This window comes from Balaenoptera borealis (assembly GCF_965194805.1).
Source record: "Balaenoptera borealis genome assembly, chromosome: 14".
NCBI classification, from domain to species: domain Eukaryota; kingdom Metazoa; phylum Chordata; class Mammalia; order Artiodactyla; family Balaenopteridae; genus Balaenoptera; species Balaenoptera borealis.
This window is the reverse complement of record NC_138875.1, coordinates 22,699,146-22,717,664: the sequence shown is the minus strand read 5'-3', so window position 1 is coordinate 22,717,664 and position 18,519 is coordinate 22,699,146. Positions and strand designations below refer to the sequence as shown.

At 41.5% G+C, this 18,519-nt stretch overlaps 1 protein-coding gene across 1 annotated transcript in view; it reads right to left on the bottom strand.

Moving 5' to 3' along the window:
* Positions 1-17,970, bottom strand: part of MEX3C (mex-3 RNA binding family member C) — a 21,351-nt gene extending 3,381 nt beyond the window's left edge. The window contains exon 1 of the mRNA XM_082355419.1: positions 16,835-17,970. Coding sequence (XP_082211545.1) covers positions 16,835-17,567 — 733 coding nt within the window. The 5' untranslated portion in view covers positions 17,568-17,970. The remainder of the gene's footprint in view (positions 1-16,834) is intronic.
* Between the last annotated feature and the right edge of the window lie 549 nt (positions 17,971-18,519).

Sequence of the window (18,519 nt, the reverse complement as noted above, 5' to 3'; positions counted from 1 at the left end):
ATTTAATTTAATATCTATCATCTTATTTAATCTACATAACAACCCTAAGGATGAGACTATTACACTCCTTTTATTGCTAAGGAATATAAAGCACAGAAAAATTGTATAACATGTCCAAGTTCACACAGCAAGTAAGAGGCAGAGCCACAGTTAAACCTAGTCTGACTTCATAATCTATATAGTCTTTTTGCTATTCCCAGAATCTCAAATTCCACACAACTATACTGCGATAAAAACTCTTCAACTGACTTCCATTTAACTGTCTTATCATTTTACCTTAACATTACTCTTTCCTCTGTAAAACTCAATTGATGACCATGGCAAAATGCTCAAGGCTAGTACATCATCTCTTTTCTGTTCCATCAGTTGGATTTCAGGCTTCACTAAGAATCAGTTGTTTTGATTCCCATCTGTTTATACTAGCTGCACTCATGCATTAACTAAATTAACAATTACATAAAGCAGTAACATATAAATGAGAGAAGACGCTGAACTTGTATGAAAATTGATTATTTTAAAAAATTTCAGTAAAGACGAGTACCTTAAAGAAAAAAAAAAAGATGCTGTTGAACTATGGGTGAGACAACTGTAAAATCCTGGGGTAAAAAAACTAACATAGAATAACTTTGCACTCACTGTAAAGTTCTTGCTAAATTCAAAAGAAACATATTGGAAATTGTATTGAATGTGGTTTTATTGAAGGACTACGCTGGTTGGCAGTCCCATTCTCAAATAAAAGGCTTTGGCCCTAAATCCTGAGTTAAATAAATAAAATTTATTTAAGTTAAATAAATAAAATATCTAAGACACCTATGCACAACTACCCATGATTACTTTTTGGAGTAATCACCCATTACCAGCGCCAACTGCGTAAGATTAGAGGGTTTCAAACGGTAACAAAGATGTCAAATATACAACTAAGGCATAAAACCCTGGGGTTATACTTTTCAAAGGTCTTAACGCGAAGCTTGCCAGAATAGATTTCTTCTCATGAATATATCATGCTATTCCTAGTTCCTCAAAATAAAGCAGCTAGGTGCTGCTGAAAAACACGTCACAATCTCAGCAGATCCTTCTCTTAAACTTTCTTTTTTATTGGCCCTCAACAAATTCATAATATATAAAAACTAATTCTCTCTGGACATCATTTCTAACCTGTGTGACTGCAACAGTACCCTCCACCCTGCACCAAATAGGTCTCCTTGCCTCCATTCTTGCCTCACTCCCATCCACTCTCTATAGTCACTTTAGGCAGATGATGCTTTCTAAACAAAGCACCTATCACATGCTCACTTCTTTGCATAAAGTGCTTTAATGGCTCCCTTTTACCATAAGGATAAAGTCAACAGTACGGCACACACAAGGCTCCCCTGTACCTGGTACCTGATTGCTTCTCTCTCGCCTTATCTCTGTACCCCTCTCCTTCCCCTCCTCACTTCTTACAACTCTGTGGGTGTGCTTCCACCATATGAAACTCCTATGCACGCTCCCTTGCTTCCGTGATCAGAATGTTCCTTTACTCCTGCCCCTTTACTACCAGCTCTGCTTAGCTCCTGGTAGCCCTTCAGATTTCAGTTTAGATGCCTCATCCTCTGTGGAGCTTCCTCTCCCTCAGGACTGGTTTGTGTGCCCTCCCTAAGCATTCTCAAAGCACTGGGTGGTTGGCTATAAGTATATGCCACGGGGTGGCCATATAACATTTCTTGAAACAAAGATCATTTTTCTATATAAGAACACTGGGCCCTTCTTATACATATTGCTTTGCATCTAAGCATTTTTGTTGAGCTTTCCCGGCCTTTCATGTTCTGGCCCCATACTGCTAATCCAACCCTGTTGAAGGGAGCTGATTATGCTGACTTTATGCTATGAAGCTACTGAATATGTTATTCAATAACAACTTTACTCAACCTACCACTGAACTTTTGGATCTGAACCACAAATGAAGATCCTGTTTCTCCTTCCAACAAACTGTAGAACTTAGAAACGGCTGCTTTCTCACTGCTGGATCTTAGGTACCTATCATGAAAACACTTTCAGAGTCAGGTTTTCTCTAACCTGAAGGTTATATTCAAGAAGACTGGGGGGTGGGGGTGGGTGGGTGGTGAAGCTAAAAGCAAAATTGCAAAGAAAGCACTTAGTGCAGTAACTGGAGGAGGTAAGAAGGGCGGAGTGCAATCAGTCGAATTTACGCTACTGTAAAAAAACATGAAAGTTTCTATTATAGAGTGCTGCTGTAAGTTTATATCTACAATGAACTACAAGGTTAAATTGATAGTGTAACTTCTGAGTATAGGAAAATATATCTGCTTTTGCTCCACAAAAGACAGTGAATTGGAAGACTAGAACAATAAAACTTCTACATCTACTTATCATTTATACAGGCTAAATCTCTAGGAAACTCAGTCAGCACAGCAGGTGCTGCTTGAGGTTGAGAACTGCAATCATTTTCCATTGGCCAATATGTGACTGATGGAGAGATGCCTAAGAAAGTCTGAAAGGGGTGGAATGAACGCCTAATTCTTCATACTACACACTCAGGGGAGTTACTATCATTATCTGGACACATGAGTTTCTTCTCTGAGCTACAACTCAACAAGAAGGCAGTCTGCTAGAATCACACATTTCTAACAAAGAGGGCCCTGATCATCCTGCAGAAAAACACTGGGCAACTTCTATTAAGGACAAAGGGAGAGTTAGCTTGAGAGTCTAGGGTTGGCCCCTCTCAATGCTTACTCTAGTGAACATTAGAAAGCTGCATTAAGAAACTTCTCTAAATGCTTCTGAGACTATAAGCAACTGTCAGGTGCACCTTAGTAGAACACTTTGTTTAATACCTAGTAGGTATATTATTAACTAAGAAAATATGCCTAAAGGTACACAGACACTATTGGGCCTATGGATGGTACAAATAAATAGATGTTTAATACATGGCTCATTAGGAAGACAGAGAAGACAGATGGTTGGAGTATGGACCATCTCTCAGATAGGGGCGTAAGATAGGCTTACCCTGCCCAAAAGGGTCATGTGCTTAGGTTTTGCAGATCAGGGGAAAGAGGGAACAGGAAGACAGCAAAGCCAACCCCTTTTACGCCACTGCCAACAGAAATAGAAGTATTTCTTTTCGCTCCTAAATTTTATAAGACAGTTTTAACACGGTAGCCTTAACTCAGATCAGGAAACCTATAGGAAACCTCATCAATCACATTATTGTTTCTATGAGAACATGCATATTCTGAGCTCCCAACAACCAACACACGGTTTCTAGAATATATATACACGTTATAAAGTTTGAGACAATTTGAATAGGCAGAGTTCTAAACAGATGGCACAAACTAAGCAGAAAAAACCAATTTGTTTTACTATTTTGCAGGTACAGGAGGTAAAAAAGCTTTTTAGAGTATTTTAGATTGAGTTTCTATTTGAAAGTGCAATGATATTTTAAAAAAACATTGAAAAATTTATAATCTCAGAGTGTCACAAAACTCGTAAGCCATAAAGGTACTGAAAAATTAGACTGCACTTTAAAATTGCTGCATGGCAAAACTCACCAAATACAACGTAAAAAAATTATTTACAACTCACATCACAAATGGCTAATTTCTCTCTCTTACACAGGTACCCATATACCTACCCTTATATATCAAAACACCAAAACCCAACAGAAAAAAAAGGTGAAAGAAATAGCTCACAGAAAAGGAAATATATAAATGGCTCCAAACATGAAAATTCCCATTTTCATGTGAACTGAGGTATCATTTTCCACCTATAAGACTGTCAAATATCAAAAACAAATAAACAGTGCTAGTAAGAATGGGGAAAAAAAACACTTACATTTAGCTGCTGAGAGTATAAACTCCTCAAGGGCAGTTTGCAATATCCATCAATATTACAAGTCAAGTATCCTTTTGCCCCTACAATCCCACTCATAGAATTGAGTCTGTAGGAATACTTGCACAGGGGCAAATGACCTTTGCATTATATTACTGTTTGTATTAGTGTGAGGCTGGTAAAGCTATATAAGGGATACTCTGCAGTCATAAAACTGGTTGACTTAGGGAGACAGGGTAGGAGGGTGACAATTTTCCTTGTACACTTTTATTTCTTACAAATTTTGAACCATACAAATGTATTAGTTTTTTTTTTCCAAAGAAATATTACATTAGAAAAATTTAAAAATTAGTTATGAAGAAATGATACACTTTATTACACTAAGCATATCAATCAGACTTCTGGCTAGTTCTGAGCTTTAAAAAAAATTTATGAACAGCAGGGTAAACGATTTCATAACCTCGAAGCTGAGTAAGTCCAAGGACAGACTAACAATTGTTTTCTTACAGCTACAAATAAAAACCAACATATGGCAAGTTCTATACCAGACTGCGTAGAGATTAAGAACTAGGATAGCACTAATGACTTGCATAGCTGCAATTTTATTTTGATTTGCAAGTAAATTCTCCCAAGAGAAAGTCTCCAACTTACCTCCCTCCTGTAGGAACCCATTTCCCCTTTCTCTATCACTGTGGCTGGGACTGTGTTTCACCTTAAAACTCTTTAGCTGCAGCCAGAATTCTGGTCCTCTCACTCCCTGGTAGAGTAGCAAAGGTTGGGTCTTGCTTCTCCAGGGTAAAGAGAGCCTCTTCCACCAGCTGCCTGAGCAGTTAAGAGGAAGAGGTCCTCTGTTTCTGGGAGAGGAGTTGAAGAAACGGAATTGAAATGATATCTTCAGTGTTTCTGAAACCATGGTTTGCAACGTCAATTGAATAGGTTCCAAATGTTTCAGTAAATTTGCCGGGGGGGGGGGGGGGGGGCGGGGGCGGGTCACAATCAGAAAAGCTTAAAAGCACTAGATTTTTAAGACCACTTTTTAATTCCATGAAACACTTGGAATGACATACTTAGAAGAACCAGATGTAGAATTACAGTCTGTAATGTAGATATGATTCCAGTCCAAATTAATTCACCTTAAAATAGGAAGATTGTCCAGATTATATGGGTGGCCCTGACCTAATCACGAGTCCTTTAAAAGAGTTTTCTCCTTCTGGCTTCAGAAGTAGTCAGATGTGCTCTGGCTAGCCCGGAAGCAAGCAGACAATCTGTGCTTGATCTGCCCATGGAGACCTCGTGGCAAGGAACTACAGGTGGCCTGTAGGAGCTGAGAGCTAGAAGGAAAATGGAGGCCTCAATCCAGAAATCTTGTTCTGTCCTTTAATTTTGCTTATTACCTTCTTTAGTTTTTTAGTGCTGCCATAACAAGTTACCCCACATAGTGGCTTCAATGTCACAAATTTTTTATTTTACAATTCTGTAGGTCAGAAGTCTGACACGGGTCTCAACAGGGCTAAAATCAACGTGTTTGCAGGGCTGTGTTTCTGGAAGCTCCAGGGAAGAATCTATTTCCTTGCTCATTCAGGTTATTGACAGAATTTAGTTGCTTACCATCATAGGACTGAGCTCCCCGTTTTCTTGCTGACTGTCTGCTGAAGGCCATTCCCAGCTTCTAGAGGCCACCAACATGGCTTGTGGCCCCGTCTCTCCATCTTCAGAGCCAGCAATGGAGGTTGAATCCTTCTCACGCTTCAGATCTCTCCCCTTCTTGTATCTGACCCAGCTGGGAAAGTTCTTCTGCTTTTAAGGACTCCTGGGTTTACACTGGGCCCACCCAGATGATCTCAGACAACCTCCCCATCTCAAGGTCCATACTCCATATACATATTCAGTTTCCAGGGATGTAGGGTGTAGGCATCTTCAGGGAAAGGGGGTTTATTCTGCCTACCGTATTACCATTTTTCCCTTCCTCCAATTATTTCCTCCATTCTTCCAGGTCCCTGGCTTTTGAACAAAGGAAAGTATTTGGTTCAGAAAAAATTTAAACCCTAACCCAAGAATAGAGACCCAATGTCTAGGGCAGTCGCCAGATATAAGTAGCTAGATATAAATACAAGAAAAGTCTGGGGATCACGGGCACTGGAGTAGGGTGAAGGGATAGACTATTGATAAAAATCAAAATAGGTAGAAAAGAAATATATAAGCCAGGGTGTTGACAAAGACCGGGTGTTTATGTTGAGATAAGTGATTTGTTAAGAGATGCACAAGTAAAACCTGGCCTCCACTTGTCCTAAGGGATTTGGCTAGGCGTTCCTAGCTAAACCACTCCTTCTTTGGCCCAAGAACATTCACAAGCCTGATGCTTAAACTTACCCATTCAAATATTAAATTCCCTATAAAGGTGCAGGTGCTAATTCCAGGTGATATACAGGAACTATCATAATTTCTGCTCTCAAGGAGCTCACAGTAAGGAAAGGAAAGGAGCTCACAGTCATGAAAACAATACTGATATAATACTGATATAAGATAATTGCTTTAATGAAAATAGGCATACAAAGCAGTGGGAGCATAGAAAAGGAGAGGGCTTTGTTGCTTACAGAAAATGAAAGAAGACTTCAATGGCATTTGAACTTAGGCTTGAAGAAAGTAGTTCTGCCAGGTGGGAAGGAAAGTAGAGGGAACTGCAAGTGCCAAAGCAGGAATCAAGAGCACAAGATGGCCACACCTGGCTCAGTGTTGTGGGAGCTTTAAGTGACTGGAGGGTAGAATGGCAGGGGAGCAGGTCAGATGGGGGATGATTCAGTCTTTAACATGAGGCAAGGGAGTTTAAAAAGTCTATCTTGTAGGTGCAAAGAACTTGTTTTGTTTTTTTAAAGAAGTCCCACACGTTATGTGAAGTGTCGCAGATTTTCGACAGAGGATTTTGTTTTCCAGAAATTAAATTCACTGTATTTCCCATTCATTTCATCAATTAGCTACAAATATAAGGTGATTTAAGAAAGCTAAAACCCTTATAAACACATACCAAAACTATGTGTATTTTCACTTTGGGTCATCCTTGGGGTATATCTTTCTTCAGAAATTCTCTCCAAGAGGTTTTATTTTAAAAGGGAAATCAGTATACACACACATACAGAAACACACTTTAATAACAATGAAGAGGGGGAGTGAAACTCCTTGAGTAGTTCTTTTTATCTTCAAGAAAATTAGAACTCTGGGCTTGATATTTAAATTACCCCCAGCTCCCACCCCATCCATCTCCTAATTAAGTGGCCATCACTTACCTTCTCCCAGATTTTATCATCTCCTAAACATGCCTTATTCTTCCTCATCTCTACCCAGGTATTTCCCTAAATAACCTGGAAAATCCTCCTAGTACTTCCCCTCCCCGCCCCCCCAAATCTTCTGAGTAACAAACTCTTCTGAGTAATAAACACAGTCATTTGGAAAAGATAAAGACTGTGTGTGAAAGGCTCTATGAACTCAAGAATAATACAAACATAGATATGACTCTATCACAGCTACCACTTACTAATACTATTCCAAGGTCTAGTTTAAAGGAAATAATGTAAGGAAAAAAAACTGATTATCTGCAGGACTGGGTTCTAATCTACCACCAGAGTTTGCTTGTGGTTTTAATGTTAGGTCATTCAACCTCCAGCTCTCTTCCAATGCTTTTATCTTTTGACCTAGTCCCTTTTCTCCTAGGAAGTACAAAATCACTTCTTTCTGAAGTCTAAAAAGCACTTGGGACAATCAGATACTACCATATCTCACATGCATACATCTATTCTTCCTTTCCTCAAGAAAAGTAGGTTGAATTATAGCTGGGAACATAAGACTTTGAATAGACCATCACAAAGCATCTTTGGGAGCTCTAACAGGCCACCAAACCTCTATCTCTCCCTTCATGGCTGAGGAACTATAATTAAAGTTACTTCTCTCATTTGGTTGTTGCAAGGATTAAATGAAATAATGTATTAAAAATACTTATTACAATGCCTGTGGTCAGTAAAGGACAGCTTTTTTAGGCTACCTAACCCCCCTCCCCCCCCCCAAACCATTTCAAGTATTTCATGAGTAAACTGAGCCAATAGGCTTGGCTTTGAAATAGTAAAATTCGTAGCACACTTTTCAGTTTTCCAAACTCTCCTATATTTTCATTTAATCATCATAACAGAATGATGATTGGCTTAACAGCTTTAGGAAGGATAGGAAAGAACTAAACTGAAAGAGCTTAGAGAGATCTCCCAGCTGGAAAGTCAGATCTCAAACACAAGTTGCCTTAATAATTCCATACTCCTCTCACTACTCCATACTATTTTTCTCTAAAAGCATTAGAGAAACACATTTTATATGTACATTTCATGATATATTAGAATTAATGAGGGGATCATATTCTTTACTGATTTTATATATAAATAAGATCCCTTTCCTCTTTGAAGAGCCTAGACAGAGTATTCAAAACTCCTATAATTTTACAAGGACTCAATTTTTCAGCATTAAGAGCTTCAAAGACTGATGAATATCAGCTAAATCCCAGTAAGAGAGTGTTTCTTATGCACACAACTTAATCCAACATTTAAATAAATTGTTTAGATTGGCAATGCAATGGATTCCTAAATGCGCAATATAGAAACAGCTTTCCTTTCCCGGGTTCAAGGGCCCTTCTTGTAGCTCTAGTCAAAATTTTCTGAAATTTTCTGTTAAGAATACTGTTTCACTCTAGACATCACTATGTCAACACTTCAAACAGCTTCATTTATGTGATTTTAGTTTTGATTACCAGTATTCATATGGACATCTAATGCCCTAAATCAAGTAGCATCTAAAACAAACAGATCCAAACAACTTTAGGTTGACTGGCTCCTCAGGTAAAGGCAAGAGGGAAGAAAACCCCACAACATGAAAACTAAAATGATAAATAATAAAATGGCAATTTTCTAATCCAACTATTCAGTTCAATAAAATAAACAGCAAGTATCTGCTATGTTTCAGGTACTTTAACTGACATTAAGATGACTGAGATTCAATTCTGCCCTCACTGACTTGTACCAAACTTCAAGCACCAAAGGGAATTGGTGTCTACATGTGTTCAAGTACAAATATTGATCTGTCATTTTCTTTTCTTATACTGTTGGTTGGTGGTGGTGTTCAAGCCTTTTATATCCTCGCTGCTTTGTCTGCTTGTTCTACCACTTACTGAGTTGGAGTGTTCAAGTCTCTAATTCTATTAGCTTGAGACCCTGGATAAGTTATTTGTATCCCCACAGATCTGTTTCCTTATCTGTATGGTGGAAATAAGAATGGATCAAATGAGATGATATACTACCTGACACATTTAAATGTTTGTTATTATTATTATTTTTAAATCAAATGAATCAATTTTCTACAGAAAGTTAAAAAACATTAAAAAAATTAAAATCCTGAAGATAAAACTTATATTTAGATTGTGAAAAGCATGTTAAGATATTATAAACTTTACAAAACTGGGAGGAGATATGTTGAAGTCAATCTAATTGGTAATTTGAAACCTGGTTTACTTTTACATGATTTTAGGAACTCTTTTTGGACAAAAATAAGAATATAAGAGCTACAAGAGATAATCTAGTTCAATCTCATATGTGAAGAAAACTGAAGCTGAGAATTGCCCAAAGTTATAAACTAATGATTCCTAAATACCCCAATTCCCTAAATACACCATTCTCTCAACCTGCCTTATTTTCCTAGTTGATTCTTAGAAGTGGAGAATTCCCTGCATATATAAAGGTATTTTTAAAAACAGAGGTTAAACTAAATTTAAAATCCCCCTCCTTTTTCACGTAGTTTAGACAAGAGGATTGACATACTTAACAAAAAAAGGGCTCATATTTGGCCTTTCACTAAAGCTGTGACACCCAGAAGAGGGTGTAAATTAGAGATGAAAGGCAGAACAATTTTCCTAACTGGGGATTTTAAAATTAGGTTCATGCCCTTTAGAGGATGTTAATAGAAAGCTGAGAATTACCTCTGTATGGGAATCATATAATGGAATCAGATTCATTTGTAAATGATTCTCTTCCAGACTACAGACTAGCTTAGGTCTTTACCAGGAAATACATTTCAAAAGCGCTGATTTTAAAAAAAATTTTAAGACATTGTAAACTTAAAAAAATATAAAAAAATATATATCACTAACTAGTGGTATATACGTCCTAGGAAAAACTTACTAAAATGACAATTTTTGGTTTCAACTAGCATTTGCTCAGTGTACAAATCTAGCAGTAAAAAAAATGATAAACTTTACCCTGCCTCATATATAATTTATTATCTCTATACTTTCCATTGTACAGTGAATCTGTACTAATGACATCTTCCCATACCTGATCCTCACAATGGAGAGCGGGTGGGGGAGGGCCGGGAAGAACAGCTGGATGGACTAGCTTTCCCCCCACCAGAGGAAACCGAGACTCAGTGAGGTTGGGCGATTTGTCCATGGTCACAGGCGACAAATGGTAAAGCCAGCTCTCTAACAAGTTTCCTAACTCCAAGTTCAATGTCCTTTCCTGCAGGTACTGGTGGAAAGGTAGAAGATAAGCCAAAGGGGAGGGGAGAGTGGTATAGACAGGGGGACAGTAATAAAAAGGTCAGCCCAAAGGGCAAACATTTTACACTGGTAACCTTCGAGTAGTTTGGAACTATTACCTCCCCACTCTCTTCTAACTATGTTTAAGACGAAACTACTTTATGCTTACCTTCAACTACATCTGCAGCTAATTAAATAATTTTCTTTATTATTTTAAGGCCTAGTCTTATTATTTCACGATACCACTTTACTTGTGGTCAAATCAGGCTTCCCTGCACACAATGAACTGCAGTTTTCGCTTACTGGACAAAGGCAACAAACCATGCCCACACGAATTGTTCTTAAAACTCGAACACTGGCATGAAAGAGGTGCTATAATTATGCAGTGTAACTTAAAATTCTCAAAATCAGTCATGGAATAAAGCCTCAAAGTATTCAAATAACATCACGTTGTGCATATTCAATTTAGCATAGTTTGGCTTGGTATTACTAGTATTAGAATATCATTTTAAAAGCTTAAATATCAGATGTAATCCTTATAAATGTCTATATGGTACCTAATGGTAGTAAGGGAAAAAAAGTTAAAAGTAAACATGCATTATGGTATATAAGCCATTTGAGAAGGATTAAGATGCAGTTTAATAAACATATCACTTTAGAATCACCTGAAGATCAACGGGGTTTTAAAACAGATTATCCATAATGTTTGGAGTTTCCTAAAGGAGTTGTTTTTTTTTTTTTGCCTGTGCTGCGCAGCATGTGGGATCTTAGCTCCCTGATCGACCAGGGATCGAACCTTGCCCCCTGCAGTGGAAATGCAGTCTTAACCACGGGACCGCCAGGAAAGTCCCTAAAGGAGTTTTTAAACTGCGAATACACTTTACTATTTGTTATCTTATGACCACTTTTTTTTTTAACATCTTTATTGGAGTATAATTGCTTTACAATGGTGTGTTAGTTTCTGCTTTATAACAAAGTAAATCAGTTATACATATACATATGTTCCCATATCTCTTGCCTCTTCCATCTCCCTCCCTCCCACCCTCCCCATCCCACCCCTCTAGGTGGTCACAAAGCACCGAGCTCATCTCCCTGTGCTATGAGGCTGCTTCCCACTAGCTATCTATTCTACGTTCGGTAGTGTATATATATGTCCATGCCACTCTCTCACTTTGTCCCAGCTTACCCTTCCCCCTCCCCATATCCTCAAGTCCATTCTCTAGTAGGTCTGTGTCTTTATTCCCGTTATGACCACTTTTATCTATAATTTTTTCATTTTGAGCTTAAATTACAAATCCTATAGGGCATAAATTACATTTAAAAAATTCTGTCACAATCCCATAGATTTTAAAATAATACTGTGGTAATAATCATGAATATTTTGGCTCTCTCCTGTAGGCACATGATTGTAATGCAATTTCTCGCCCACTTGAAGTTAGGTGTGTCCAGATGACTTGCTCTGATTAATGAAGTATGAGCGGATGTGATCATTATTACTTCTGGGTCTAACATTTAAAGACCGGTGTGTGCTGTGCCACTGTCTCTCATCCTTCGGGCACAGGGGAAGACCAGCTAACACTTGAGATGCTGGCTGCTTCACTGGTCTAAGACTCTGAATGACTAAAATGAGCACAGCCCCTGTGAATAAGAAATAAACCACTGTTGTTTCAATACTGAGATGCTGGGGTTCTTTGTTATCACAGCATCATTTAAGCCTATCTGGATAGAGGTGCCATGTGCCTAACAGGCATTTAGGCATCAGTTCGTTCTAGTTCTATCACCTTAGATGAATATAGTAATGTGTGAAAACTGTCTGCTCAAGCTGAGGAAAGGTGAACGAGATTAACAGAGTGGTTCGAATTAATTTCAGATTTAACTTAACAAAAGTAGTATGTGCTTATCACTTACAGTTTCATTTATGTCAATTTATTTGTGTAAAATTCATAGTCCCCAGAGGTGTTGTAGATATGATAACACCCAGCTGAAGAAGAATCTGAAGCCTAGGCAGTTTAAGTGATTTGTCCAAGACCACAAAGTGAGTTACTGGCACAGAGTAATCAGAATTTAGGAATTTTAATTTCTGATTGCTGGCTCTTTCCAATATATCACAGCTGAGCAGAGACTGTTAAAGGCAATTTGGGACAGTTTTCAACAAATATTTTTATATTAAAACATACATTCTAAAACATTTTTGTATTCAGTTTAAGACAAAAGCAATAAATTCTACAATGTGTACAAATACTAAATTCATTCAAAACCAAATCCATAAAATACTAAGCACTGTCTTACAACTAAATTCCACCTTTCCTTGAAAACTTCAAATGTAAGAACTATCTAGAATTCCAACCCACAGACGTTGTTGGAAATTTTCCTCAATGGAAATCTCTAACAGATTAATAGTTCTCAAATACTTGACTCCCTGGATCATTTTTAGGTCACTGGCATTTCTACCAGGGGGCAGAAAATACACCCTTGAATTACCGCTTTATTTTCCATTTCCTCCCTAGTGAATCAAAGTAGTTCATTAGCTGAGTAAGGCAGGAAGAAAAGGCAGCAGATTCCCTACCCATTTGCAAAACAATTATACTAATCGAACCTTCCCCAATGGTCCCAGAGCTAATACAAACTATTATTTAGGTTTTAAAGCCTAGAAAAATTACAACATTTAATTTTTAAAGCTAGCATGTATATACACACAAATTAACTTTCTGAATTATAAATGACAGTGACTTTCTAGTTAGACACATTAGAACTAGAAAATGACCTGTGCCTTCTGTGTAGTAGACACCAAAATTTTATTAAGTAAATTAATTTGGATAGTGATGATATTTTAAGTTATGCATATTAGAAATACAGTACCCCAACTCATGATTAGGGCAGAAATTAACCCAAAATATTATTAGCCTTTCTGAGCAAGATGCTTCAATACCGAGGCAGCAATGTAGAATGAGAACTTTATCTTTACTAGCAAACAAACTGGTCTAACCCCAAGTTCCACTATCTGAGCAAGATACCTATCAGCACCTCAGTTTCTACGTCTGTAAAATGGGGATAACCACCTAGCAGAGTTAAATGGCATGTAATATAGTAACTGGCAGAGAGAATGCCAACAATCTCCCCTCTTCCACAAAAGAGACACTGTGCTTTTAGCATTATTCTGAAACTATTTCTCCTCATGAAATGTATATTTCTTCTTAAACAGGGAATTTATGTACAAGATCAAGCTTTCTCTTTTTAGAACCTGGAAGCGTGGTTCAACCCTAGGAAACTGGGAAAAATTTTTCACAAGGATGTATTTAAGACAACCTGAAGCAATGTAACATATTAACTGTTTAAAATGTTTTTTGACAGTATACAATTAAAAAAAGCCAGAAATAGCCCTTCTTGACTAGGAGGCTAGAGAACACACATAGACCATCAAGTAAATCACTAATGAAAATAGTTAAAGAAGTACATTAATCTTACAGTAATATAAAACCTTGGATTACAAGTCTTTAGCCTCTTTTCAGTTCCTGGCTTTGTTGTACAGTATTGTTGGTTTCAAAATGAGATGCACACTTAAAAAAGGGGGCCAATTTAACATTTGCAAATGACCATATGCTGCTGGGGAGTATAAACACGAGGTCAACGCTCTGCAAACTTTCATCACGATCAAAAGCAGTAGTTTGTTTTTCTGAGAGACAATGGAGCTAGAGGCCATCTACATGAGTTGCTAGTCTATATGACTCAGAATTCCATTTGTCCTACTCTTGGCTTCAGAGCTGGTCACAGATGTCTCCATCTGTGACATAATTATTTCCAAAACCAATTAAGAGATGTCAAACAGAAAATTATGACTTCAGGTAATGAATAAAATGGCAGGAAAGGATAATTCTTAAGGAGGAAAATTTTGTTCATCCAAAGCAAAAAGTAAACTAAATGATTTGCCCTGTTTATTCACTTAGGGAAAGGGGAAATTATCACACTGTAAAAGGATGCAAACATTAGAAGTTGCCTGGTTTTCTGCAGGAGTGCGAAAATAACTTTACAGGTTTTATCATGGTGCTGCTGAGGGGTGTGTGTGGCAAAGGGGGTCAATGATCCACTAGTTGAATGGTTCAGAACAGGAAAAGGATAAGACTTTTTTTGCTCTTAAGATAAGATAGAGAATGATGACATACTTTTAACAGTGCTGTCAACTCTGGGAAAATATTAAGCGTAAAAGGAATAGTCAGCAATTTGTCTCCATGTCCTAAGACATAAATAGATTCACATTTCCTTATTAACCAATAAGCTCAGCCCTAAAAAGAAAAACTAAAGACCATTCCATTGCTATAACTTGGTACAAAATACAAACTTGGAATGAATTCAGTTTACTTTTAAATAATGGATTTGCATAAAGGTTAACAGTCTGCATAATTAAGGAACATTTAATCATGCTTTAAAGGGTATAATACAGAAGACAAAAATTTGTATTAAACTAAATATACAAAAGATATCAGTATCTTGTCCCCTAGTAAAACTGTCCTGTAAGTATTCTTTTCCTTCATTATCCTAAACTGTTACCATAAGCACACTGAAGCAACTTGTGCTGAGGAAGTGTCACCCTAGTAGGGCCTGAACAGACACCTTCCCAGCCCCTTTTCACCACTCTCCTAAGTATGAGATCCTAAGTATCAAAAAAAACAAACTTCCCCTCCCCCCGCCCCGCAGCAACTTTCCAACCATACCTAGAGATTATTTCTCCACACCTTTCCTCACACTGTCCTTCATTCTTTCTTCCATCTCCATTTGTTAAAGTCCGATCTGTTCTCCAAGGCCCTCCAGGGTTGATGTTCTTATACGTACCACTTTGTCACACACTATAGTTAATGCCATTAACTACAGATTAGATTAGCGCCATTCCGCTGTTTATTAGACTGTTAGCTTCCTAAGGGCAGCCAAGTTAGTCTGAATTACCCTCACATTCCCAACTGCCATAAACTCAATGCCTGGCAAAATACAAACCTGATACATAGCAATTCCCCGATGTTGTTAATGGAATAACCAACTCATTCTGAGTCTCTAATTTGAGATGTTATAATTTTATCCTATGTGAGGTGAAACAGTTCTCTCCTGGATTAGCATCTTCAGTATTGCCAAAACAAAACAACAAAAACAAACCAAAAAACAAAAAAAGGCATGCAAAATTTATCTACCGAACTACGGAAATAAACTCTTAATTGAAGGGCATCAGCTTTGAACACTGCCTTTAAGTACCAGTCACCAGGCAGTCTGAAATAGGCTATTTCCTCTAACCGGATTTCAGATGGATTTTTCTTATTAAAATCCTAGAGGTAAGAGATGAGCCAACGCTGATATTTGAAACCACCATTTCGACAGACCTCTTATTTATGTGTACTCTAGACCACTTGGGAAAGATGAGATCATTTAAGCAGCAGCGCCATCACTTCTCTTTATTTGACCCCGACAATGCTCTCAACCTAACAGGAGAAAGACATGCATCAACCAGGTTAAATCATATTGTATGAGGCAGCGGCAGGTACTATGTACTCCTTCAATAAAGGGGAAAAAGAGCTACGCTAAAGAGCATGAGACCTTCCCTAAAAATGTCGGATACGGAGGTACTCTGGTCATCCCTTCCCCCACCTCCACAAATCTACTCCTGGAATCTGAGACCTAGGTCCTTTGTCTGAGCAATGTGGGAGGAGTCTTGTCTGCAGTACTGGTGTGCTGGCAAGTGAAGAGAATTGACTGAAAACTGTATAAACGCATGAAGTTCCTTAACTCAATTACTTTACTGTCCAATTTTTCTTCATCGTGCACCCTAAAGTGTTCTGAAAAGGACCCAACGTGCCTTTTCGAGAACTGAAATGTATCGAAAAGAATACAATAAAATCAACAGAGAGTTAGCAAAAAAACTAAATTTTTGAACAGCGGAGGGGCGGGCGGTAAGAACGACCACTTGAACATCCCCTTCCCTCTCGAACGAGCTCTTTCTACAAGCCTCCATTTCTGTCCATTTCTTCTTCCCAACAAGCCGCTGTAAGGCAAGCTGAGCGCTTTTACAAAGACGGTCGGCTGCGCAAACTTGCAATCTCAAAGCTTTCCGTGCACAACACCGAATCCACAACCGACCCGACCTTTTACCACCTCACTGAGGTTTTTGGTGCCACGCCAGCCGGGTGTTCCAGGAATACAGCCCGAGTAAAGTGAACACCGCCGGATAAGGTGGCTCGAGAAACTTAGCACCTTTTATCACGCAAGATGAGAGGAACACCGTGGGGTTTTCGCAAGGTGACCCATCTTCTCATCTCGTCGACCCTCGGCTCCTCCCAGACCCCTTCCCGGTGGACCTGGAGGACTCTCCGGGTTCGCCTTTCCTGCCCCACGCTCCTTTCTTTCGTCTCCCCACCCACGCCCGGGGGCCAAGCCCAGCTGGACACCCCCCACAACCGCACTCACCCTGGCGACCAACAATCTCGGCGACATGCTCGGAGCTGGGCACCGGGACGCACTCGGTGGTGTTGACGCTCTTCCTCCGGAGCAAGGCCGCCTGCTCCCCGTTCAGGGCGGCCGCCGCCGCCCCGCAGCCGCCTGGGCCGTAGGCGTGGGACAGCATCGCCGCCATCATGCCCTGGGCATCGTCCCCTCCGTAGAGCACCCCCGCCGCCGCGGCCGCCTCCCGGGCATCGAAGCCGGCGGCGGGCAGCAGGACCGACCCCAGGGACCCGCCCGGGATCGGCTGGGTCTGAGAGGCGGCGGCCGCTGGCGGCGACAGCAGCAGCAGAGACGGCCGGTCCTCCTCCTCTGCCTCCTCCAGCTCCTCCTCCTCCAGCAGGTCTCCGTTCAGCTCCGCTTCCTCCCCCTCCTCCTCGTCCTCCTCCAGCTCCAGCTCGGCCGCCTCCGAGACCCCGGGCCGGCCGGGAGGAGCCCGCTCCTCCGGAGACAGCCCCGCCGCCCGCCGGGCCTGGCCCTGCGCCGCCGCGGCCCGGAGCGCCGGGGCGCCGGGCTCCGCCGGGCTGGGGTCGTCGAGGCCTAGCGCGGCCAGGCGCTCCCTCAGCAGGAGCCCGTCCCCCTCGAGCTCCGGGCCACCCGCGGGCGGTGGCAGCGGCGGCGGCGGCGGCGGCGGGGGCGGCTGCGGCAGGGGGGCCGGGGCCGCCGCCAGGGCCAGGGCCGCGGAGCTGCCGCTCGGCATCGCGACGGCGCGCTGTCAATGGCGGCGGCGGCGGCGGCGGCGGCCGGGTCAGGCGCGGCAGGCGGCGAGCCCCATGGCGGACAGGGCCCCGGCCCTGCTCAGCGCGCAAACACCTTTCCTCTGGGGAGGCGGCGGGGCTGGCGACCCGGGCCGAGCAGCGCCAGGGCCGCCCGGAGACCGAAGAGGGCGGGGTGGAGGAGCAGAGGAAGGTGGCAGAGGTAGGTAACTAGGTGGGTGGGTGGGGACGGCAGCGGGGCGGGCTGGTGGAGGTGGCAGCGGCTCCCCTCTCAGGATTTCTTTTGTTTCATGGCCTTAACCAGCCCCCGGCGCGCGCGGCGGCGGCGGCGACGCCCCACGCCGCTCTCCGAATGAAGCCGGCGCGCCCTGATTGGCCGCTTTTAATCGCTGGGAGCCCGCCCTCTCCTCCCCGCAACCTTCTAACTCCTAGCCCTAGCCCCACCCCCCCACCCTCGTCTCGTGCCCCGCCCCTCCCCTCCCCAGAGCTCTGATTGGGTGACTGAGACGAGCTAGCCCCGCCAAGCCTTCTCCTTCCGTCCTCTGCCCTCTCCCCCACCCCTCCCTCCCCTTTCCCTACTGGCTCTCGAGGAGAGGGACTGTGGTTGTTCGCTTTACACGTCACTCTTTGTGACGTACAGGTGGAGGCGGGGAAAAGGAGGCGGGACGAAGGCAAGGCAGCAGAGGCTGAAACTCGGAGCCAGTAGGGGATTTCGCGCAGGCGCGTGCAGTCGAAGCAGACACCTGGGTTTCCTCGGTTCCCCGCATCCCTCTGGCCCACCTGGGTGGGGTCTTTTAACCCATAGTGGGAGCGGCGTTGGAGCGTAGCGTAGCGTAGCATGGGCCCGGAGGGCGTTGTTGAAGAAGTGATTTCCCACTTTCAGGGTAAGGGCCTAGAGAGAGTCATCGAAGGAGGGGCCAGTGAAGTGTTCTCCTA